Source organism: Pocillopora damicornis, chromosome 8, assembly GCF_964200805.1.
Source record: "Pocillopora damicornis chromosome 8, jaPocDami1.2, whole genome shotgun sequence".
Classification (NCBI taxonomy): Eukaryota; Metazoa; Cnidaria; class Anthozoa; order Scleractinia; family Pocilloporidae; genus Pocillopora; species Pocillopora damicornis.
The window spans coordinates 1,721,166-1,747,197 of record NC_142677.1 but is presented as its reverse complement, the minus strand read 5'-3'; the positions used below and the strand labels follow the sequence as shown (position 1 = coordinate 1,747,197).

The window sequence follows — 26,032 nt, the reverse complement described above, 5'->3', positions numbered from 1 at the left end:
AAACAAAATCTTCTGTCTAACAGAGCAATTTGGTTTAAATCACTGGATACTACACACAAAAAAAAGAGAGCAGAATGATTTAACTCACTCAATTCTGCACAAAAACAGAAAAGAGCAGAATGGTATAAGTCATTGAATCCTGAAGAAAAAGAAAAACTTTTGCCTGGTAGAGCAGAATGGTATAAAATACTAGATCCTGCAGGCAAAGATAAGATTATATCACAAGTCCAAGCTTATAAGGAAGTTCATAAAAACTCAGTTCAACATGATTTAGATCATAAGATCACAGCTTTTTAAAATAAGATTGGAGAAGTTCCATATTATATTTGCTCTGTTTGTAACAGAATACTATAAAGAAAACTGTTATCTATTTAAAAAAAGAAATGTACAACATTTACTGACATATAGTCATTTGATGAAAAACAGTACATTTGTAAAACCTTGCACACAAAAGTTTTGAAAGGGCAAGTCCCATGTCAAGCTGTATGTAAAATACAGTTGAAAGAAATGATTCAGACCAAATCATTATTAAGTTCCTTACTATAAAATAATAGTCATCCATTGGTAGTGACAATCACAGGAAAAAATAAAAAATCCAAGTATTATTGTTAAATTTTTACTGTTAGTTATGTTTAACTAAAAAATGTATTGGAAATGCTTGATTTCAACACCAATATCCAATAAATTGTTGTTTAACTTTTAAACACAGTTGAAAGACATGATTCAGACCAAATCATTAAGCTCCTTAGTATAAAATACTTTGTTCACGTGAACACAGACAAAAATAGTATGCCATTTGAGAGAAGGACTCAAGCCCTTCTTTATGTACCTCTTAAAAGGGATATTTATCAATACATTTGTGTCATTTCACATAGAGCTTATATAGGCTTACCTATAGGCTTACCTATTTTAAAAAAAGGTTCTCATAGATGATAGAAAAAAGGTCAATCCAAGATCCGGGAATACCTAGAATAACGTGTTTCTGCTTCTTATTCTAGTCAGCAAGAACACTGAGATTAATGTTGAGATATTCCAAGTTGTTTGTAGTACACAAAACCATTTTATAGGCCTCGATTATTTGTGTTTAGTTGTATACCCATGATTTCTTTCTCTCTTGGAATGACCAATCGCCTGTTGCCTGATGACAACCTTTTTCGAAATAAGTGTATGCCCTTGGCCAGACTTGAGCTCACTATTTCAGTATACTAGTCCGACACCCGTAGTATCACCACACTTGATCCCAAGGATCCAGTAACATCCAGGCATCCCAGTAACATCCAGGCATCCCAGTTACCCTGCTCACAGAGTCTAGTTTAAATAGCCTTCAGTTGCCTCTTTCTTTTTATTTTAATTCTTTTAAATCCTAATAGAGTAATTACTCAATACTTGAGTAAAGAGGCATTCTGTGAAATATTGTACAAACTGTAATTTTGATTTTAGATATATGAACATTCACAAGCTGTAATTTCTTAATAACAGGATATTATGATCTTAAGCCATATTTTGGACTTCGTGAATTTTTTCACGTTATATCATTCATTGATATGAATCCACATTCGTGGGATGGTTATCTTGAAAAAGCAGTTAAACCTACTTGATTAAGCGAAATGACGTTAATTCTTCGGATGGCAGTCTCGATTAAAAGCCCGCTAAGCTCCATCAATCTATTGATGATTGTAATGAAGTCTCCAGAAATAAATATAACATTGATTTACCTCAACGCTATTGCATAAGCTGAGCAAGAAACTTCTCCATATTCCGGAACATTCTAATTAGTTATTTTAAGGATATGTCATCATTAGCGTCTAGAATGTTCTTCCTGCTAAAAATAGTGTTTCAGAAATAAGTATGATGTAATCGGCTACTATAAATAAGGTTCGAGATCGTAAGGCTTTCAGAAGTTTAAGATAAATAATAAAGTGTTTAAAAAGGAAAACAAGAATCGTCTCCTGGCTTCGTGACAATGATAATAATAATGATAATGATATTGATAATGATATTGATAAAGATAAAGATAAAGATAAAGAAAAAGATAATGATAATGATAATGATAATAATGATAAAGATGATAAAGATGATGATAATGATGATAATGATGATAATGATGAAGATAATGATAAAGATAATGATAATGATAATAACAAAGATAAAGATGATGATAAAGACAATGATAAAGATAAGGATAATTATAATGATGATGATAATAACAATGATAAAGATGATGATAAAGAAAATGATAACGATGAAGATAATGATAAAGATAAAGATAAAGATAATGATAATAGTAATGACGATGATGATGGTAGCAGTAATAATAATGGCATTTTACAGACCCGCCGTTTTTGTATCTGCAGGGATTGGAGCCTTTGTTCGATGAATGCAGTCTCTTAGCATGACAATCAGTCTCATTTCTTCAGTCATGAACGCCGTTTGTTGTAAAGAGCATTTAAAGAGTGTCATAAGCCAATTCAAACTAATTACAACAACCAATTAGAGCCAGGTAAAATATCACAAAGAGCAAATGCAAACCCAAAATAAAAACAAGCAAACAGACGAAAAAAAAGAGCAATTGAAGCAGGGGGGAAACGCAAGTGACAAAAGTGCTGCTGGTTTAGGTTCTGCATCTGATTGATTGGAAAAGAGGCCGAGTTCTATAGACCAAGGATACGGCGGAGTAAAGCGAAACCAAAGCAATCCTAAAAAAGTTTCTACACTTAGTTGAAAATTACCCTATCAGTAATCTAAGAATCATTAAAAATATTATAAAACAGTTTCTCTCTCAACCACAAGAAGGTCCTTGCTTGTTCTTAAAGCGCAGAGAAGCTTGCAAAGTTTATTGGTGACAATGTGCTTCTCTTCCAGCATTAGCTGTGACTCTGTATCTTTCTAAACGGACGGAGTCAGGTGCCGTTTCGGCTTCAGAGACACCCAACGAATAGTCGTTTTTAAATCCCAATTGCCTTCCTGCTATAGACTGCTTTCGAATCATGTAGTTCACCCCAAAAATCAAGAGAGAAGAAAACAATGCCACAGAACCGGCAATGTAAAATGCTTCATCATAGGAACCGAATGCTTCATGCAGCCAACCTGAAAACAAAGTGCAAACGTCGGGTTAGTCTCGACCCTTTTCATTTGAACGGCTGTATCGAATCAGTCCTAGCAACAGAAACAAAGATAAAGAACTCGGTTTGCTTTGCATCTAATTAACTGAGAGGGTGGAGCGAATTCTCTAGATCAATTACGGACCCTATAAGAGCAATCCCGGATTACACTCGACATTTGTTTGAAAATTTCACTATCTTTTACACAGCTGATCACCTGCAAGCAGAGGTCCAAGACTCAGTGGTATCGCCAGAGTTCCAAACATGTTTCCTACTGCTTGAGAAAGCTTATCGTGTCCGACCACATCAGCCGTAATCACCGCCACTTGGCCCACATAACAGCCATCAAAAAATCCAAATGTCAGAGCATAACCCACAAGTCCTGCATAGTTTTTGACCAGAGGACACAGGAGAGTGCTCAATCCAATGGAAAATATCGAAAATTGGTACAGGTAGAGTCTGTTGACGAATTTAAGGTCGGAAATCTTGCCAAATACCACTCGACCAAGCGTTGAGGTGATGGATAGAAAACCAATCAGCCAAGCGCCTTTAGATTTTGGTACTCCTAAATCTTCGGCATACTTCACCTGCAGATAATAACGAGACGAATAAAGGTGATAAGATTCTACAAAAAACTCTGCTGCCGCGTCGGTGGAGGGCATTTTAAAATAATTTGGTTAACTCAACTGGGTTGATAATGAAAACTGTCCACCGAAAAGAGCCTCAAAGGCTGGAGTTTCGAGTGGTGGCCCTTAATTCTTCATAAGGTCTACGCTTTTAACATCAGCTTTAAAAATTATCCACCTAACTTATCTTGAAACGATGATTTTCTTACGAGATCCCGAACGGCAGTCTATAACCATTTTATGCATTTGTCGCTGACCAATCATCAGGGATGAGAAGTTTTGTTGAGTATTAAACAAATACATATACAACTTACCAGGTGAATAAATGGAATGAGATAACTAAATTGAAACACAGCTACAGTAGTGACCCACAAAACATACGCTTTACTCTTCCATATTGAAGTATCAAATAACTTGGTACATTCTCTTCTTTCCCTGGTAGATTGAAGATTTTTCCTTGGTATAAAGAACATAGCTGCAATACATAACAGTCCAGCAAACGCGCTCAAAATGCGCATGGAGCGTTTCCATCCGACTGATGCCAATAGGTAATTTATGACCGGCCCGGCAACAAGAGAGCCTACCCCACTTCCGGATGTTGCAATCCCATTGGCAAGCGCCAATCTTCTATCAAAGTATTGACCCAGGACAACGATAGACGACACAAAGGAGAAACTAGAACCTACTCCCCATACAAGCCCGTAGGTAACATACATTATATGAACTTTCTGTATGAAGGAAGTTAGGAACAACCCTGAGATCGATAGTAACGCGCCAGCGAAGGACACAACGAGGCATCCAAAACGATCACACAACGCACTTGATATAGGACCAAAAAAGAAGTTTAAACCCATGGCCATGGCGCCAATCCAAGCTATGGAAAGAAATAAAAAGCATAATCTTAATGTGTGAAGAAATATGTTATTGTTTTTGTCACGGGCGTGAAGCGGAGGGAATTTTTGTGTTCTCCCACGCTGAATCGATCCTAGACCTTACGCATACCATCATCCAAATGCATCACACTCGAAAAGCATTTCATGTAAATGCTATGTATCTTTGCCCCTAAAATCTTCACGTTCTTATCCTTATAAGTATTTTACTCTGCACTGGACAAGAATTGGAGGAACACTATATACAGGATATCAAGGAATAAGTAAAATAAGAGCCTCGAAGGGAAAGGCGCGAACAGAACGCTAAGACCCATGGGAACTAACACCCAAGGAAATTGAGGAGTCTACCCTCTTTCATCCTTTCACCCCCAAGATTTAAAAGACAAATCTCCTCATTGTTAACCTTCCATTTCTTGTACATGCAATTTTATAGCTCTGAGAAATCAGTTCTTCATCCCATAGTTGATATTTTTGTCGCCTCTCCAAAACTTTCTACGTGTACGTGTTGATATTGTTAGAAGATGTTTATTCTTTAGCTGCCTGGGAATGAAAGGTTAACTGTCATATTTCTTATCTGTCTCAATCCCTTTGAATGCAATCGGCACCAAACGACAAAAAAAAAAAACGACTTTTCCTCTTCATGACGAAGTTAGCCTTGCTCATAATGCTTTGAACTCTTTTGAAAAGTGATCTGTTTGTTCGTGAAAAGGGAAGGTATTTACTTGCGCTGCTTCGCAAGTGAGATGCAGCGGTTCTGGTTGGCTACTTAAACAGGCTACAAGGACTCATCTTGCCAGCCAAGGCTTGCTCACTTTGTTCTTGACAACAAAACAGAGAATAATGAATACCTTTAGCTTGGTGAAAGTCTTCATAACGTCCAATGTTTATTTTTAAGAAGTTGAAGAAAAAATATGCGGCAACGACTGTTTTTACATCCATGTAGTTGTCAAATAACAGAGATCATATTTTTGAAGAAAAAAAAAGACGAGTTACGTGATTTTTGAGCAAATAATTTCCCTTTGGGGCTTATAGTTAAATCGGTGAGAAAACGATAGGACATTATTTTCCTGGCCTTGGTTAGTCTTGCGTGAATAAGCATGCACTGTCAAGATGCCGCTGCTAATGTTTTTTTTAAACTCTTGTTTTGAGAACCTCACGTTGGGTCAATAAAGCCTTAATTGAAAAATTCTGAAACAGGCCAATCCGCTCTCTACCGGCACTGACATTCCGGCATCAGAGTTTTGAAACCTGGTTCACAAATTCTACAGTTTCAGTATTAGTCAATGTGTGGCTTTGAAAACTTCTGCCAAACGTGCTGTCAATCCCTGACGCCACTATGATAAACAAATTATTGTCGCCCTTCTATAATTTGTCCATACTTGAGGCGCCACGAGATCATGTAACTCTTTTACCCAAAACAAAACGTATTTTGTGTTGCATCAGAAAAGAAGAGAAAGTTATCATAAATCAATGTTCTATCCGCTCTGATCCAACCGAAAAAGATTCCAAATGAAGTGAGCCAATGTACAGTATTCCAACGTTTCCAAACTTAAGTTAGAGAAAAGTTACTACCTGTAATAGCCGAGCAAGAGGTGAAATAACAAACAACAACTGTTGATCGTGTTTAGAGAGAAGAAAAGATGCTGCCTGTTAATGGCACACCGTGGGGAAGTAAAAACAGACTAGAAATTGGGATGATTTCGAAGCAAATCAGAGATTTTTTAAATTGTAAAGTACCAACTAACGTGCGAAGTGGAAGATCAGAGAAACTTTGCCTGTAATCAGTGATGCAGACAAAATGTGAAATATGTGGTACAGAAGCCACTTTCCGGTTGCTTCGCTAACTGGTAGCTTAACACTAAAAAGATGATGACAAACAGCAAAGGAACAGCTTGTTCCCGCTGAAATTGATTTCCACCCTTTTCGGATATAAATTATTGGCGAGAAATTATTATGTGAAAAACGGAAATGAAACTTCAGCTCAAAGGGAAATAGTAAGATTCTTATGTATACTGCGTGAGCCAAGATATCACATTAACTATATAATGTAACTTATATAGAGGATATTACATGGCCGCGCGGGGGATACGAATTTTATGTTCGAGTGCTGAAACTCACAAGTGAGCGAAGCGTATCCCTAAGCGGCAATGTAATATTCTGTTTATTTTATAGATACTGATGAAATTCCTACAGAAAAGACAACTTTTTTTTTTTTTTCGGCCTTAATGTTCAATAAAAAGATATTTTCTTCGTTAGCCTCAGATACACCACCGATAATGTCCGTAGCCACAATGCTGTTGGCTTAATCATCGGAGATATGTTAGGTAAATAACGTTGATTAACACGATTAATCGGTCGGTAAATAGAAAATCAATAGGACAAAACACAACAAAAGAATAAAAATTCAAAAAGGAGATATAAAGGTAAACTGGCATTCTTGTAACCCCAGTGAGCAGTTTTTTCAAGAAATTTGATTTTACGTAATGGCATCAGTTTCAGATGGTCGATCGTTTACCGCATAACTAATTACGTCTCGCTGCGTGACGTAAGTATCTAACAAATGCAAAAATAATGCCATTCCGAGAGGGAAGACAAAATTTGTTAAGAGAGGATGTCAGCATCCATCGAACAAATTTGAAATATTGTGGCAAGTCGCCCAAGATTCGTTTTCTCCCCTACTTTCGTACTTTGTAGCCCAATATGTCCTAATAATTGTGGCGTAGTTTTTTTGTGAAAATATATTTTAGTTTTCGAGAAATTATTTTTTTCGTTCGACCGCTCAAATATGCAAATTTTCATCGTGAATTTTCCCGAGTTGTGTGACCTCATGTAACGAATTTACTTGACCTCCGGTATTTCTGTCAACATAATCTTAATCCCCTGTCATTATTGAAGCTGGAAAATAAAAATTTATTTTTTGGTGAATATTTTTGTTCGACATGCTTTTTCTATGTCGAAAAGTAGCATCAAAACAAAGACAGTTTTAACAATGACCGATACGACAGAATCTACTGAGCTTCTAGCTTTTAAAAGACAAAGGATGGTTATAAAGTTATTGTAAAAATTTCCTTGTGTATTTGTGTCGTTCTAACGTGAGATGAACTCAAAGTCCGGCAAAATTTACTTGCTAGCGACTATGAAATACACATCTAGTGCCTATTTGTCGCCACCGTTTACTGGCACAAATCGCGACAATTTGTAAAAAAATCTAGCATAATACTCTTACCTCATTTATTTACGATTTTATGAGCTGTTTCGAGGATCAAGTTATGCTCTACCACATTTTAGCCAGATTTAATTTGCAGTTTATAAACTTCTCTCCATCATTATATCAGTTGCATGACAAGCGTGACACAAAAATTCAAAGATGGATCAACCTCCGAATTACCAAGAGATGGGTTTTTTTTCCCTCTTTGCATATCTATGAAAACCTTCCAAGAATTACTGCATTCAAAAAACTACATGTCCAGATCCATCAATGATTCCTTTGCCGGTGGAAGTCAAAGAATGTTCACAAAAGTCAATTCGATTGACAAGCTACATACTGATTTAGCTATTTGATCTGTTGTATAAGCGTTTCATCTTACATACTAACAAGTTTTGCTGACAAAACTTTTTTCTCTTCACCGAAAATCACATCAAATTTTGTCCTTGCTAAATTTCAAGTGTGCTGCACGTATCAGCACCCCCCGAGGAACCCCTATACATAAGAGGGCGAGGGTGCGCGCCGGGAATTTCGAAAATGACCCATGTAAAATTATAAAAGGTACCTGAGTCTTATCTGTGTGGGAGTGGCAACAAATGATGTTTACCCCTAAAAAGTACCAATTTATAAAAAAAAAAGGAAAAATCCTAAAAATAAAAACTCCTTTATAGATATGCTCCAGAGGCTCAAGTCAGATCATTAAAATCGTCCTAGTAATGATTATTTCAGTTATTTTATTGAGCGAAAAACATCCTAAAAGGTACCAGCTAGGTCTCTGGTAGTCCACTAAAGTTTGAGACATCGTAAAAGGTACCAGATCACTGAGTTTGACCCCTGAAAGGTACGACAAGCATCTTCACTCATATCCGATCGCCTGATGACTCGTTTCGAATAATTTTATTTTGCTATCATGTGGCGATCGGGATGAACTCGTTCTTGAACAAAACTCATTCCTATATGATGTAAAAAGCCCCTAAGAGTTTTTATTCCCAGAGCATCACGCTTTGCTCTCCCGCCAGAACACTGTAAAATTCAATATGCGCTGCTACTGAAACAACGATTACCGTATGTTTTCACCTATAAGCCGAGCGATTTTTCAGTATTTGACAAAAAAGTTTGGGAAATTTTTTCACAAGAAACGGGCTTCTGCTTATAGCCGAGGGTTTGGAATTCAAAAACAAGTACAAATCAAGTGTTAATGCGAAATGACCGTAAATTCCATGACTGCAGCGCTCTTTACATGACATGCTTTAAAATTGACATGACAACAACGTATTCTGACCACCAATCAGATTCTTTGCTTCCCACCCATTGAAAGACGATCTCACTCAACTCAGCAAAAACTCTTCTCATTTCACATTACAAATGAAATATTTGGTCTCTCTGCCGTAAAAAACACTCCATCGCTTGTTCGTCTAGGACACTTGGGAGTGAAACGGCTCATTTTTGCACGTCTTGTAGACATCTCAAGCTTGCCAGAAAGAAGAGTCGCCTGGTCTCGTCTCCAGCGTCGCACCATGGACTCGTTAAGTCCGACCCAGAGGATAGCCCTCCAGCATCACAACTCGAGCCAAGGCACGATCACAATACAATGTAAATACACGTGAAAGATCACGTTCGCCCTTGAGGAACACTGTAAATACTGATGTCGACAGGATAGACAAAAACGAAGCTATCCTCGACGTCAAAACTCACTACAAAACGACTGAGACCTTTCAATATACACACTATTCATCTTGCCACCCGCCAGGTGTTAAGAAAGGCTTTATTAAAGGAGAAGCTATCAGACTTCTAAGAACAAACTCCTCGGAAAGAAATTTCCAGGAGGCCATGTGTAACTTCAAAACGACTTGAAGCACGTGGTTACCCAAAAAGCCTAATTGAAAAAACGTTATCTGAGGTCTCGTTTGCCGCAAGGCAGTCGACCCTTAAAACAACGAAAAAACTAAAGGCAAAATATTGCCTTTTGTGACAGCATACCACCCAGGGGTTAAAAATTTAAAACAAATACTGATGCAAGAATGGAACCTCATCCAAAATCAGCCACTGCTGAAAACAATTTACAAAACGCCTCCGATTATATCATACAAAAGAGGTAAATCGCTCAAAGACATACTCGTCGGAGCAAAGCTTTAATTAAAGGCTTTTGCGTCGCAAACGTAAAACCACACAGGGGAGTCTGTGTAGGCCTGTCTATGACCTTTTCATCAAGCCCAGGATATTACATGACGGAAAAAATACAATCGCATATGACAAGAAGATTGGCCTCTCACCTGTGTTTCCAAAACCTTTGTCAGTTGACTTGCTACAATAGAATTTGGTGACGGTGGCAGTTTCATATTCTCGAAGAATGAACTCTGCTGACCTGACATCCTTCACCAGACCTGACCTTTCAGACAACTTTCTCTCAAACAATGAACTCACTTCTTGAGAAGTTAATTTACGTGCCATAATAGAATTTGAAATTTTGTTCGGAAAGCGAAATTATCTATTGGAATACGAATTGAGTGAGCAAACAGATACTTTGATATGTCGCACGATAATAAATTTCCCGCCTTTGCGAGTTTGGACCATTCAATTGTGTGGGAGTTAATCGACCGTATCATTTATCTTTCCTCTCCATTTCCGGTGTTTAAAAATCCTCCTTTTGACAGATTTCGTGGAGGTGTTACTATGGCAGGGGTCGCACTAGTGCTTTTGGTGTTTACATTGGACATAGAATCTGTCATAGCATGCTTGCGACAAGTGCGACCCTTTTGTCGCGTCCAGACATAACTATGTCCGAAGGACCTAAAGATCAAACAAGCCGATGTCCTGCCTCAAAGCAGGTCATATCTTGTCTAATGGCCTTAAAATAACAATTTTTTATTTTTCTTCTGTCGTCAACGTCAATCAAATCTGAAATACGGGCATAAATTGGAGTTTTGCAATTCTGCAAAGGCAACACGTGTGCACTGCTAGCTACAGCTATCGGGTTAAAATTTTAGTCACCGGTTTTCTCTTCAAACGTTTTATCATGGCGAATTTCAACCCAGTAATTGACATCCGTCGACGTCGGTTTAAAGCGGCAAGGGCCAACATTTGCCGTTGGCGAATGTTGTACAATGCGTACAAACCAATAAGGTTTTGTACATTGAACAAATTAAACAGAGATTGAAGAAATGTCGCTAATAAAACTAGCACCAGCCTCATGTCTAAAAATTATATTTGGCGCTCTTTTCGCGCGTGAAATATAAAGAGTTGACAGACTGGTTTCAAATATCATTTATGTCGCGCAAGTGCGACCTCCATGACTCCCGTGGTGTAAATGTCGCGACATATTTATGGGACAACTTATGACGCGACATAAGAAAAATAAGGCCACAGTGCGACCCCTGCCTATGTTGTGGTTGTAATTGGCCATCCTTGAAAAGGAGGCATCGCAAAAAATTTTGTGGAGTCTGAAATAAAGGTAAGCAACGAAAAAAAAAGGACATATCGTACGCCTGATACGAAGTCATGAGCAAAAACGAAGCACGTGTTCGTTTCTACTCTGTTTTGCGGGTCTAATATGCTGAATGGGGCCTTTAACACGAAGACAACATCGGGCGAGCTCGGATTTCGTAATCAGAAATCGGAGTACGCTTTCCTGGCGCCTGAGCGGGAAGCTCAGGCGCCATAATTATCTTGTAATTGGCTAATCAGGTTAGTAACCATGGCGACACCAATATCATTACACGGGATAGGCAGGGGTCGCACTAGTGCTTTTGGTGTTTACATTGGACATAGAATCTGTCATAGCATGCTTGCGACAAGTGCGACCCTTTTGTCGCGTCCAGACATAACTATGTCCGAAGGACCTAAAGATCAAACAAGCCGATGTCCTGCCTCAAAGCAGGTCATATCTTGTCTAATGGCCTTAAAATAACAATTTTTTATTTTTCTTCTGTCGTCAACGTCAATCAAATCTGAAATACGGGCAGAAATTGGAGTTTTGCAATTCTGCAAAGGCAACACGTGTGCACTGCTAGCTACAGCTATCGGGTTAAAATTTTAGTCACCGGTTTTCTCTTCAAACGTTTTATCATGGCGAATTTCAACCCAGTAATTGACATCCGTCGACGTCGGTTTAAAGCGGCAAGGGCCAACATTTGTCGTTGGCGAATGTTGTACAATGCGTACAAACCAATAAGGTTTTGTACATTGAACAAATTAAACAGAGATTGAAGAAATGTCGCTAATAAAACTAGCACCAGCCTCATGTCTAAAAATTATATTTGGCGCTCTTTTCGCGCGTGAAATATAAAGAGTTGACAGACTGGTTTCAAATATCATTTATGTCGCGCAAGTGCGACCTCCATGACTCCCGTGGTGTAAATGTCGCGACATATTTATGGGACAACTTATGACGCGACATAAGAAAAATAAGGCCATAGTGCGACCCCTGCCAAAGATAACAAATAGTATCTTCACCGCACGCGATGGAGATATGATTTTTTAGCAAAAAGAATTATCCTGGTATTTCATCAGTATCTATATAATAAATCCTGAATCTTACTTATAACTAGTCAGTATCAATAGAGAATTCATAAGCCTCAAGCCAAGAGACACTAGTAACCCATCAAAAGTTATGGATCAGTAACTTCTGCATACCGGCACGGGCGCTCAGCTAAATGAACTCTTTGCTTACCTGTTTGCATCGCACCAAGTTTTAACTCATCGAGCAGGTTAACATACACAACACCAAATGAGTTGTGAATTCCAAATACCACAAAATTTACGATGAAAGTCCCACAGCAGACTATCCAGCCATAGCCGCCGTCTCGACTTGTTGACTTCCCTCTAAGTCCATCATCTGCTCGGTTTTCGCTTTCCATTTCTCGATCACAGAAAATTGATTCGCAACCCGAATTCAGCTTGTGAAACTCTTTTTGCTTTGTGTTTCTCAAGATAATATAAAAAAACCAAACCAAACACTTTTGCGAAGATTCTCGGAAAGAATTGTTTGTTCACCAACCGCGCGCGCTAAAATAAGGCGAAACGACAACATGTCACGTACACGAAATACGAGAATGTAGTGGAATGTAATGGAGATTCACTGCCTGTTGCCATTCCTTCGAAAGTTAAAAAGTGTTGGCAGGCCTGCACGACTCCTGCTATTCCTCCGTGACAAATTCGTTGTTAGGAGGCAACTGTAGAGATTCAGAAAGAATCAAAACTGCAGCCTTGCCTAGAATCTATTCATTTGACAGCAGTTACACTCAAAGCCGATGGCTGTGTAAATAATATCAAATTCGCGAGTTATTTAACAGGGAATCAACCTTTGACATGCAAACTCATCACAAAGAGACAGCTATTTTCAATGGAACTATGGTGGCTAATGTTGCTTGCCGATATTTTCCGTCGGCAAAACGTTAAGTCTAGTGTTTACGTGGCAGTTTCGCCTTCGCATGACAAAAAAAATGAAGAAAGGCCGCGGCCCAGCATCAAAATTTAGACATACAAAGATTCAGTCGAAAAACCAATTAAAATAGTTTGTACGATCGAGTAAAAGCTCCATTAACCAGTAGTGTTTACTATTACAACCACCTCCCACCCCTCCCTACGGAGTAATAGTCCGTCTCTCGCCCCTGCCTGGGTAATAACACTCTGCCTCCCACCCCTCTCTAAATGCTGATAGACTTCATCCCACCCCTCCCTCAGCACTAATGGTGTGCTCCCCCCTTTAAAATGGTGCAAAAAAAATTGTCCAAAACATGGTCCAAGAAATGGTCTAAAAAATAGTCCAGTCCATATTTTACCCTATGCCCAGTTATTCAGTGGTCAAGTGTCTTCTTTTAATGCCCTAATTCAACTGCCCTTCATTCAGTGATCAAGATAGTAGATTTACCATACAACACTCGCGATTAGTTAATTTGCTTCTACTTAGGAAAGTAGATTTACGACACAATTGAGTATACAATAGTAACGCTGTGTAACGCAACAATAGGCCTTTTCTTGGTAATAATCAGTCTCAAATACTAGCACTTAAAATGCGCGAAACACATGTACCGTTGGAGAGCGTTTGAGAACGTTTAGCCAGAGCTGTTGAAGAAGGATCAAAGCGGCGATCCAAATTTTTGAAAGGTTCCAAACTACGACGTACATCAAATCTGAACTTCTCGAAAACTGGTCTCAAATTACATACTAAAAAACAGTGAGAGAACCATAGAATACGCGACAAATACGTACAAAAAATACTTTTAAATATTCAGAAAAAATCAGGTTATATTTACCTATGGTGAAAGGAAAAAGGAGGGGCCTAACTTTTACAGAATGCTCAGTCAAAGTCTGCCGATTTCTGCCGCTTTCACCGCCATATTGAAAATGAAGCTACCACAATGCAAAGCAATCGGTGTGCGCACACCGCCCGCTACGAAATGAACCTGCCTCAACTTGTGCGTACGTCACGTCCCATGACGTCACGCTAGTTACACACTGGGTGACTTGAGTCAACCTTTATTCCATGTTAGCGCAGATCTTTTACATTTCAATAACTGAAGTAACGTTTTGTAACATGCACTTTTTTGTTAAGTAATTGGTCTGAACTTAGCTTCGTGTTCCTTGACCTTGTCAGGTCACGCGATGTATGTGAAATCATGGTGAAATATCGATGATAGTCACTTAAACAATGCAGTTGTTAACCTTTGCTTCTGAAAATATCCCTGAGCCCCACCGCTGCCACTAAACTATAAAACACGCACAACTCCATGATATATGACATTTAATAAACTATAGCTTCCATAAGGCGCGGGAATACGTACGGATATCAAGTTCCGCGAATGTCATCTGTCCCAAGTTGTGAACAGTTTTCAGAGAGCGAAGCTCCAAGAAAACTGCAAGGCTGAAGAACAGATCATGTACACGGATAAATATGCATGTATATTTTAACGCTGACTGGAGGCTGTTGTATTCATTATATTTCAAATAATTTAGCAACGTGCAGGAAAAATGTTTACGAACAGCTTTTAGTTTGCTGCATGGGATATTTACTTTTCAATGTTCTCCGGTTCGACGTCCCGTCTTCTGCAGCAAGGTATAAATGGTCTATCATTTTGAATTGAATTCAAAAGAACACTTTCACTGTGGTAGACGAACATTCGAAGATTAGGGAATATCACTTGAGGTTTATCACGGGGATATTTTCCAGTTTTAGTTGGTTGCTAGGGCATATTCGATCACCCTATGTGTTTAAACCCACCGTTCAGACACACCGTGTCAAAAAAAGTTATTTGATGGACACACTTCGCAAGTGACAAAGTCGCTGTTGGTTTAAGATTTGCATCTGATTGGTTGGAAAAGAGGCCGAGTTTTTTAGACCAAGGACACAGCGAAGCAAAGCAAAACCAAAGCAGTCCTGGACAAGTTTCTACACTCTGTTGAAAATTGCATTATCAGTAATCTAAGAATCTCTAAAAATACTATAAAACAGTTTCTCTCTCAACCACCAGAAGTTCCTTGCTTGTTCTTAAAGCGCAGTGAAGCTTGCAAAGTTTATTGGTGACAATGTGCTCCTCTTCCAGCATCGGCTGTGATTCTGTATTTTTGTAAACAGAGTCAGATGCCGTTTCAGCTTCAGAAATATTCAAAGAAGTGTCGTTTTTAAATCCCAATTGCCTCCTTGCTATAGACTGCTTTCGAATCATACAGTTCACCCCAAAAATCATGAGCGAAGAAAATAACGCCACAGAACCGGCTATATAAAATGCTTCATCATAGGTACCGAATACTTCATGCAGCCAACCTGAAAACAGAGAGCAAACTTCAGGTTAGTCTGGACCCTTTTCATTTGAACGGCTGAATCGAATCAGTCTTAGCAACAGAAACAAAGATAAAGAACTCGCTTTGCTTTGCATCTAATTGACTGAGAGGGTGGAGCAAATTCTTTAGATCAATTACGGACCCTATAAGAGCAATCCGGATTACAATAGACATTTGATTGAAAATTTCACTATCTTTCACACAGCTGATTACCTGCAAGCGGAGGACCAAGACTCATTGGTATCGCCAGAGTTCCAAACATGTTGCCCACTGCTTGAGAAAGCTTATCGCGTCCGACCACATCAGCCGTAATCACCGCCACTTGGCCCACAAAACATCCGTCAAAAAATCCAAATATCAAAGCATAACCCACAAGTCCTGCATAGTTTTTGAGCAGAGGACACAGGAGAGTGCTCAATCCAATGGAAAATATCGAAAATTGGTACAGGTAGAGCCTGTTGACGAATTTAAAGTCGGAAATCTTGCCAAATACCACTCGACCAAGCGTTGAGGTGATGGATAGAAAACCAATCAGCCAAGCGCCTTTAGATTTTGGAACTCCTAAATCTTCGGCATACCTCACCTGCAGATAATAACGAAACGAATAAGGGTGATAAGTTTCAACAAAAAACTGTGGTGCCGCGTCGGTAGAGGGCATTTTAAAATAACTTGGTCTAATCTACTCAGTCGATAATGTAAATAGTCCACCGAAGAGAGTTTCTAAAGCTGGGGTTTCGAGCGGTGGCCCTTAATTCTTCATGAGGCTTTCAGCTTTAGAAATTATCCACCTAACTTATCTTTAAACGATGATTTAGTCATGAGATTGAATTAGGAAGATCCCGAATGGCAGTCTATAACCTTTTATGTATTTGTCACCGACCAATCAGGAAAGAGAAATTTTGTTGCGTATTAAACAAATAGCGATACAACTTACCAGGTGAATAAATGGAATGAGATAACCAAATTGAAACACAGCTACAGTAGTGACCCACAAAACGTACGCTTTACTCTTCCATATTGAAGTATCAAATAACTTGGTACATCTTCTTTCCTTGGTAGACTGAAGATTTTTCCTTGGTTTAAAGATCATAGCTGCAATCCATAACAGTCCAGCAAACGCGCTCAAAATGCGCATGGAGTGTTTCCATCCGACAGATGCCAGTAGGTAATTTATGACCGGCCCGGCAACAAGAGAGCCTACCCCACTTCCGGATGTTGCAATCCCATTGGCAAGCGCCAATCTTCTATCAAAGTATTGACCCAGGACAACGATGGACGACACAAAGGAGAAACTAGAACCTATTCCCCATACAAGCCCGTAGGTCACATACATCTTATGAACTTCTTGTATGAAGGAGGTTAGGAACAACCCTGAGACGGATAGTAACGCACCAGCCAAGGACACAACACGGCATCCAAAACGGTCACACAGTGCACTTGATATAGGACCAAAAAAGAAGTTTAAACCCATGGCCATGGCGCCAATCCATGCTGTGAAAAGAAATAAAAAGATGATCTCCATGTATAAAGAAATATGTTAATATTTTTATCTCGGGCGTGGAGCAGAGGGAAATTTCTGTGTTCCTCCACGCTGAATCGATCCCAGACCTTACGCATACCATCGTCCATTACTTCACACTCAAAAAGCATTTCAATGTAAACTCTATGTATCTTTGCCTCCAAAATCTTCACGTTCTTATCCTTAAAAGTCTTTAAATCTACATTGGACAAGAATTGGAGGAACACTATATACAGGATATCAAGGAATAAGTAAAATAAGAACCTTGAAGGGAAAGGCGCGAACTAACACCCAAGAAAATTGAGGAGTCTACCCTCTTTCATCCTTTCACTCCCAAGATTAAAAAAACAAATCTCCTCATTGTTAACCTTCCATTTCTTGTACATGCAATTTTATATATCTGAAAAATTGATTCTTCAGCAATATAATATATTCCATAGTTGATATTTTTGTTGCCTCTCCTAAACTTTCTACGTGTTGACATTGTTAGAAGATATTTATTCTTTAGCAGCCTGGGAATGAAAGAGTTAACCCTCATATTTCAAATCTGTCTCAATCCCTTTGAATGCAATCGGCACCAAACGACAAAAAAATCTTTTCTTCTTCTTGACGAAGTTGAACTGTTTTGAAAAGTGATTTGTTTGTTCGCGCAAAGGAAAGGTATTTACTTGCGCTGCTTCGTAAGCGAGATACAGCGGTTCTGGCTGGCTACTTAAACTTGCTACAAGGGCACATCTTGCCAGCCAAGGCTTGCTCACTTTGTTTTTGACAACAAAACGGAGAAAAATAAATACCTTTAGCTTGATCAAAGTCTTCATCACGTCCAATGTTTTTTTTTTAAGAAGTTGAAGAAAAGAAAATATGCGGCAACGACTGTTTTTAAATCCATGTAGTTGCCAAAAACAGAGATCAAATTTTTTAAGGAAAAAAAAGGACGAGTTTCGCGATTTTTGGGCATATCATTTCCCTTTCGGGCTTATTGGTATACGGATGAGAAAACCATAGGATATTATTTTCCCGGCGTTAGTTAGTCTTACATGAATAAGCATGCACTGTCAAGATGCCGCTGTTAATGTTTTTTGACAAATGTTTTGTGAACCTCACGCTGGATCAACAACGCCTAACTTGATAAATTCTGAAACAGGCCAATCCGCCCTCTACCGGCACTGATTGACTCGTTCCGGCATCAGAGTTTTGAAACCTGGTTCACAAATTCTACAGTTTCAGTATTAGTCAATGTGTGGCTTTGAAAACTTCTGCCAAACGTGCTGTCAATCCCTGACGCCACGATGATAAACAAATTATGCACGTGCTTGGGCTGCGTATCAAAGGTCTTCAATTAGAGACTCTTAGTGGAGTTAACCGTCAGCCATTAACCGGTATTTGAAAAAAAGTTAACCTTTGAAATTTTTCTTTTAATCACAAAGGAAGGAAATTAAACGTTAGCCGCAAAATGCCAAACTGTTAGCTGTGAGAACCATTACTTACGTACCTATGACATTGTCACCCTTCTATAATTAGTCCATACTTGTGGCGCCACGAGATCATGCAACTCACTTATCAAAAACAAAAAGTATTCTGTGTTGCATAAAAAGAAGAGAAAATTATCACAAATCAACGTTCTATCCGCTCTGATCCAACTGAAAAAGATTCTAAATAAAGCGAGCCAATGTACAGTATTCCGATATTTCCAAACTTAGGTTAGAGATACGGTTACTACCTGTAATAGCTGAGCAAGAAGTGAAATAACAAACAACAACTCGTGACCATGTTTATAGAGAATAAAAGATGTTGCCTTTAATGGCACACCGTGGGGAAGTAAAAAAAAAGACTGGTAATTGGGATTATTTCGAAGCAAATCAGAGATTTCGTTAATTGTAAAGTACCAAGTAATGTTCGAAGTGGAAGGTCAGAGAAACTATGACTGTGATCAGTGATGCAGACAAAATGTAAAATATGCAGTACAGAAGCCACTTTCCGGTTGCTTCGCTAACTGGTAGCCTAACACTTAAAAAATGATGACAAACAGCAAAGGAACAGCTTGTTCCCGCTGGAATTGAAATTTAGAAGTAATTACTTGCTCATGTCGCGATCATCGATAGAAGTAAGGATTTAATTTTTCAGGCAAGGAGATGTTGATGTATTTGTTTGTTGTTTTGATTGAAGGCAGTAAAAATCTTGGAGAAAGAAAGTTCAAGTGCTTTAATCATAAGACCAGCCTCTTTTCGGAACTTAACCCCAAAACTCGTGAATACATGCTTAATACTTGATTCATGTGCTGATACCCCACCTTTTCGAAAATGAAACTTCAGCTCGAAGGGGAATAGTAAAATTCTTATGTATATTGCGTGAGCCAAGATATCACTTTAAGTATACACGTAGCTTATATCTTCAATTTTGTTACTTATAACCAGTCAGTATCGGTAGAGAATTCATAAACCTCAAGCCAAGAGACACAGTTAGTTCTCTTTGAAAGACAGCACTGCGACATCAACTCCCTTGTAATATTGTAGAATTATGAATTGTAACAGCATTTATGTTTCAATTAAGTTTGATAAGTGTTTCATCCTAACGAGTGTAGTTAAATCCGCTCCGTTAATGATGAAACAGAGCTAATTCTCTGTTCGAGATTTACATTGTACATACTGACCAAGACCTTTTCAAAAGCCCTCGAATTTACAGTGATATTATTGAATATAAGCAAACCTACTTTAACACTAGTAACCCATCAAAAGTTATGGATCAGTAACTTCTGCATACCGGCACGGGCGCTCAGCTAAATGAACTCTTTGCTTACCTGTTTGCATCGCACCAAGTTTTAACTCGTCGAGCAGGTTAACGTACACAACACCAAACGAGTTGTGAATTCCGAATACCACAAAATTTACGATGAAAGTCCCACAGCAGACTATCCAGCCATAGCCGCCGTCTCGACTTGTCGATTTCCCTGTAAGTCCATCATCTGCTCGGTTTTCGCTTTTCATATCTCGATCACAGAATATTGATTCGCAACCCGAACCTAGCTTGTGAAACTCTTTTCTGCTTTTGTGCTTCTCAAGATACAAATAACAAACCAGCCAAACACTTTTGCGAAGATTCTCGGAAAGAACTTGGTTGCTTTACTTGTTTGTTTACCAACCGCGCGCGCTAATTACGAAATGAACCTACCTCAACTTGTGCGTACGTCACGTCCCATGACGTCACGCTAGTTACACGCTGGGTGACTTGAGTCGACTTTCATCCCTTGTTAGCGCAGATCTTTTACGTTTCAGTAACGTTTTTTAACATGCTTTTTTTTGTTATCGCATAAAGTAATTGGTCTGAACTTAACTTCGTGTTCCTTGACCTTGTCAGGTCACGCTATGTATGTGAAATCATGATGAAATATCGATGATATTCACTTAAACAATGCAGTAGTTAACCTTTGCTTCTGAAAATATCCCTGAGCCCTACCACTGCCACTAGACTATAAAACACGCACGTCCCCATGATATATGACATTTAATAAACTATAGCTTCCATAGGGCGCGAAAATACGTACGGATATCAAGTTCCGCGGATGTCATCTGTCCCAAGTTGTGGGCAGTTTTCAGAGAGCGAAGCTCCAGGAAAACTGCAAGGCTGAAGAACAGATCATTTTCACGGATAAATATGCATGCATATTTTAACGTTAACTGGAGGCCGTTGTATTTATTATCTTTCAAATAATTTAGCGACGTGCAGGAAAATGTTTACGAACAGCTGTCATTTTGCTGCTTGGGATGTTTACTTTTCAGTGTTCTCCGGTTCGATGTCCCTTCTTCTGCATCTTGAATTGAACCTAAAACAACACTTTCGTTGTGGTAGACGAAACGTTCAAAAATTGGGGAATGTCCCTTAAGGTTTATCATGGGGATATTTTTCAGTTTTAGTTGGTTGCTGGGGCATATTCGATAACACTATGTGTTCAGACCCATCGTGTCAGAGCAAAATTATTTCCTGGACACACTTCGCGAATGACGAAGTCGCTGTTGGTTTAAGATTTGCATCTGATTGGTTGGAAAAGAGGCCGAGTTTTAAGGACCAAGGACACAGCGGAATAAAGCAAAACAAAGCAATCCTGGACAAGTTTCTACACTCAGTTGAAAATTGCTCTATCAGTAATCTAAGAATCTTTAAAAATACTACAAGACAGTTTCTCTCTCAACCACAAGAAGTTTCTTGTTTGTTCTTAAAGCGCAGTGAAACTTGCAAAGTTTATTGGTGAAAATGTGCTCCTCTTCCAGCATCAGCTGTGATTTTGTATCTATGTAAACAGAGTCAGATGCTGTTTCAGCTTCAGAGATACTCAACGAAGAGTCGTTTTTAAATCCCAATTGCCTCCTTGCTATAGACTGCTTTCGAATCATACAGTTCACCCCAAAAATCATGAGCGAAGAAAATAACGCCACAGAACCGGCAATGTAAAATGCTTCATCATAGGTACCGAATGCTTCATGCAGCCAACCTGAAAACAGAGTGCAAACTTCGAGTTAGTCTCGACCCTTTTCGTTTGAACGGATGAACCGAATCGGTCTCAACAGCAAAAACAAAGATAAAAATTCGGTTTGCTTTGCATCTAATCAACAGGGGGGAGGGGGGGGGGGGTTGGAGCGAATTCTTAAGATCAATTACGGACCCTATAAGAGCAACCCCGGATTAAACTCGACATTTCATCGATAATTTCACCATCTTTTACACAGCTGATTACCTGCAAGCGGAGGTCCAAGACTCAGTGGTATCGCCATAGTTCCAAACATGTTTCCCACTGCTTGAGAAAGCTTATCGCGTCCGACCACATCAGCCGTAATCACCGCCACTTGGCCCACAAAACATCCGTCAAAAAATCCAAATATCAAAGCATAACCTACAAGTCCTGCATAGTTTTTGACCAGAGGACACAAGAGAGTGGTCACTCCAATGCAAAATATCGAAAATTGGTATAGGTAGAGCCTGTTGACGAATTTCAAGTCAGAAATCTTGCCAAATACTACTCGACCAAGCGTTGAGGTGATGGATAGAAAACCAACCAGCCAAGCGCCTTTAGATTTTGGAACTCCCAAATCTTCGGCATACCTCACCTGCAGATAAAAACGAAACGAATAAAGGTGATAAGATTCTACAAAGAACTGTGGTGTCGAGTCGGTGGAGGGAATTTTAAAATAATTTTGTTTAATCAACTGAGTGGATAACGTAAATTGTCCAGCGAAGAGAGTTTCTAAGGCTAGAGTTTTGAGCGGCGGCCCTTAATTCTTCATAAGGCCCACGCTTTTAACGTCAGCTTTAGAATTTATCCGCCTAACTTATATTTAAACGATGATTTTCATATGAGATCCCGAACGGCGGTCTATAAGCTATTTATGCGTTTTTCATTGACCAATCAGGAATGAGAAGTTTTGTTGAGTATCAAACACACAACAATACAACTTACCAGGTGAATAAATGGAACAAGATAACCAAATTGAAACACAGCTACAGTAGTAACCCACAAAACGTACGCTTTACTCTTCCATATTGAAGTATCAAATAACTTGGTACATTCTCTCCTCTGCCTGGTAGATTGAAGATTTTCCTTTGGTTTAAAGATTAAAGTTGCAATCCATAACAGTCCAGCAAACGCGCTTAAAATGCGCATGGAGTGTTTCCATCCGACAGATGCCAGTAGGTAATTTATGACCGGCCCGGTAACAAGAGAGCCTACGCCACCTCCACATGATGCAATCCCATTGGCAAGCGCCAATCTTCTATTAAAGTATTCGCCCAGGACAACGATAGACGACACATAGGAGAAACTAGAACCCACTCCCCATACAAGTCCGTAGGTCACATACATTTTATGAGCTTCTTGTATGAAGGAGGTTAGGAACAACCCCGAGACGGATAGTAACGCACCAGCAAAGGACACAACACGGCAACCAAGACGATCACACAATGCACTTGATATAGGACCAAAAAAGAAGTTCAAACCCATGGCCATGGCGCCAATCCACGCTGTGAAAAGAAATCAATAATATGATCTACATGTATAAAGAAACATGTCATTCTTTTTGTCACGGGCGTGAAGCAGAGGAAATTTGTTAAATGCGGCAACGACTGCTTTACATCCATGTATAGTTGCCAGTTATTAACAGAGAGCATCATTTTGAAGAAAAAAAACAAGGACGAGTCTTGCGATTTTTGGGCATATAATTACGCCAATAACGCTTTTCTTGAAAAATTTTGAAACAGGCCAATCCGCTCTCTACCGGCACTGATTGACTCATTCCGGCATCAGAGTTCTGAAACCTGGTTCACAAATTCTACAGTTTCAGTATTAGCCATTATCAAAAAAAATTTAGGCGAAAACGTGTGACGTTGAAACTTCTGCCAAACTTGCTGTCAATCCCTGACGCTATGATGATAAACAAATTATGCACGTGCTTGGGCTGCGTCAGCCGTAAACTGGCCAAAAAATTTAGCCGTTAGGTGTAAAAATTGACAAATTTTAACCATTATTTGAAAAAATGGTTAGCCGTTAAAATTTGTCTTTTAATCATAAAGGACGGAAATTAACTGTTAGCTGGAAAATGACCAACCGTTAGCCGTGAGAATCATCACTTACGTACCTACGGCTTTGGGACCCTACAATAAAGAGTCCATACTTGAGGCCCCACGAGATCATGCAACCCTTTTACAAAAAAAAGGTATTTTTTCTTGCATCAAAAAGAAGAAAAAGTTATAATAAATCTATGTTCTATCCGCTCTGATCCCAACCGTAAACGATTCCATAATAAAGTGAGCCAATGTACAGTATTCCGATATTTCCAAACTTAAGTTAAAGAAAGTTACTACCTGTAATAGCTGGACAAGAAGTAAAATAACAAACAACTGTTGATCACGTTTAGAGAGAAGAAAAGATGTTTTAATGGCACACCGTAAATTGCAAAGTACCAACTAACGTGCGAAGTGGAAAATCAGAGAAACTTTGACTGTAATCAGTGACGCAGACAAAAGGTGAAATATACAGTACAAAAGCCACTTTCCGGTTGCTTCGCTAACTGGTAGCCTAACACTAAAAAAAATGATTACAAACAGCAAAGGAACAGCTTGTTCCTGCTGAAAAAATTTGGAAGTAATTACTTGCTCATGTCGCGATCATCGATAGAGGTAAGGTTGCAATTTTTTAGGCACGAAGACGTTGATGTATTTGTTTGTTGTTTTGATTGAAGGCAGTAAAGATCTTGGAGAGAGAAAGTTTACGTGCTTTAATCAGGAGACCAGTTTTTTTTTTCGAAGCTTTACTCGAAACTTGAGACGATATGCACAAGACTTAATTCAGGTGCTGATATCCACCCTTTTCGGACATAAATTATTGCCGAGAAATTATTGTGTGAAAAACGGAAATGGAATTTTAGCTCGAAGGGAAATAGTAAAATTCTTATTTATATGGCGTGAGTTAGAATATCACATGAACTAATGTCGCTCATGTCCTCAATATTGTTACTTACAAGTAGAGCACAAGCCAAGAAACACAGATAGTTCTTTATGAAAGACAGCACTGCGACATCAACTCTCTTGTAATCTTTCAGAGTTATGAATTATAACAGCATTAATGTTTCAATTAAGTTTGATAAGTGTTTCATCCTAACGAGTGTTGTTAAATCCACTCCGTTAACGATGAAAAAAAGCTAATTCTCCGTTCGATGTTGAAATTGTACATACTTACCAAGTCAGCTTCAAAGGCTCTCGTATTTACAATGATATCATCGAATGCAAGCACACCTACGTTAACATTCGAACCCATCAAAAATATAGGATCAGTAATTTGCGTACCGACACGTGGCGCTCCGTTAAATTAATTCTTTGCATTACTAACCTGTTTGCATCGCACCAAGTTTTAAATCATCGAGCAGGTTAACATACAGAACACCGAATGAGTTGTGAATTCCGAATACCACAAAGCTTACGATGAAAGTCCCACAACAGACTATCCAGCCATAGCCGCCGTCTCGACTTATCGATTTCGTTGTAAGTCCATTATCGGATCGGTTTTCGCCTTTCATTTCTCGATCACAGAAAATTGATTTACAACCGAACCTAGCGTGCGAAACTCTTTTTGCTTTTGTGCTTATCAAGATACGAATAACGAACCAGCCAGACACGGAAAGAACTCGAAGGCTCTACTTTGTTTACCAACTGTGCGCGCCAACTACGAATTAAACCTGTCGTTACTTATGCGCTGCGTGACTTGAGGCGACCTTCATCGTGAAGGAACCGGTTGACGTATTTTTTTTTGGGGGGGGGGGGGGGGAAGGGGGTCAGTCATCGGCAACAGAGTACACAATGTATAAAAGGCAATAAAGAATTGCTGGTCTGTAAGCGCAGATTCTCTTTTACCTACGTTTTGTAAAATGCGTTTACGCCTGAGTGATCGGTCAAAACTTAACTTCGTGCTCCTTGACCTTGTCAAGTCACGTGATGTTTTTTAATTCTTGGTGAAATATCCAAGATAGTCTCGTAATGAATGTAGCTGTTAACCTTGTCCTCTGTCAATATCACTGTGCCCCGCCGCTGCTACTAAACTCTAAAGCACGCACGCCAGTATGATATATGATATATAAACGATAGTCCTCATATGGGTACTCATATAGTTACGCGGATGTTACCTGTCCAAGATGCGAAAAGTTTTCAGAGAGCGAAGCTCTTGGAAATCTGTGAGGTTGAAGAACAGATCATGTCCAATGAAAAATATGCATGATTATTCTCGCGCCAACTCGAGGCTATAATATTTATTATCTTTCAACGCGCAGGCAAAATGCTTACGAACAGCTTTCATTTTGCTGCGTGGGCTGTTTACTTTTCAGTTTTCTCCGGTCCGGGGTCCCTTCTTCTGTAGCAATGGATAAATGATCTAT

General features: G+C 39.1%; 3 protein-coding genes across 6 annotated transcripts; all 3 read right to left on the bottom strand.

Moving 5' to 3' along the window:
* Positions 1-290: 290 nt before the first annotated feature.
* Positions 291-13,091, bottom strand: LOC113682387 (monocarboxylate transporter 10). Of its 2 annotated transcripts, none has more exons than XM_089180415.1 (4): positions 12,492-13,091; positions 4,042-4,601; positions 3,319-3,688; positions 291-3,087 (listed from the first exon to the last, which is right to left on the bottom strand). In XM_089180415.1, the coding sequence occupies exons 1-4, from the start codon at positions 12,676-12,678 to the stop codon at positions 2,834-2,836; spliced, it is 1,371 nt and encodes a 456-aa protein (XP_089036541.1). In that variant the 5' UTR covers positions 12,679-13,091; the 3' UTR covers positions 291-2,833. The 2 variants fall into 2 exon arrangements, with proteins under 2 accessions (XP_089036541.1, XP_089036542.1); XM_089180416.1 differs by lacking the exon at positions 12,492-13,091 and adding an exon at positions 10,096-10,392.
* Positions 13,092-14,547: 1,456 nt separating this feature from the next.
* Positions 14,548-20,442, bottom strand: LOC113682378 (monocarboxylate transporter 10). Of its 2 annotated transcripts, none has more exons than XM_027199539.2 (4): positions 19,918-20,442; positions 16,536-17,092; positions 15,815-16,184; positions 14,548-15,584 (listed from the first exon to the last, which is right to left on the bottom strand). In XM_027199539.2, exons 1-4 carry the CDS (start codon positions 20,102-20,104, stop codon positions 15,262-15,264), a joined length of 1,437 nt encoding a protein of 478 aa, XP_027055340.2. In that variant the 5' UTR covers positions 20,105-20,442; the 3' UTR covers positions 14,548-15,261. The 2 variants fall into 2 exon arrangements, with proteins under 2 accessions (XP_027055340.2, XP_089036537.1); XM_089180411.1 differs by lacking the exon at positions 19,918-20,442 and adding an exon at positions 18,613-18,727.
* Positions 20,443-20,602: 160 nt separating this feature from the next.
* Positions 20,603-25,358, bottom strand: LOC113682389 (monocarboxylate transporter 10-like). 2 transcript variants are annotated; one of them, XM_089180409.1, is made up of 4 exons: positions 24,994-25,358; positions 22,570-23,129; positions 21,850-22,219; positions 20,603-21,606 (listed from the first exon to the last, which is right to left on the bottom strand). In XM_089180409.1, the coding sequence occupies exons 1-4, from the start codon at positions 25,178-25,180 to the stop codon at positions 21,284-21,286; spliced, it is 1,440 nt and encodes a 479-aa protein (XP_089036535.1). In that variant the 5' UTR covers positions 25,181-25,358; the 3' UTR covers positions 20,603-21,283. The 2 variants fall into 2 exon arrangements, with proteins under 2 accessions (XP_089036535.1, XP_089036536.1); XM_089180410.1 differs by lacking the exon at positions 24,994-25,358 and adding an exon at positions 23,744-23,844.
* Between the last annotated feature and the right edge of the window lie 674 nt (positions 25,359-26,032).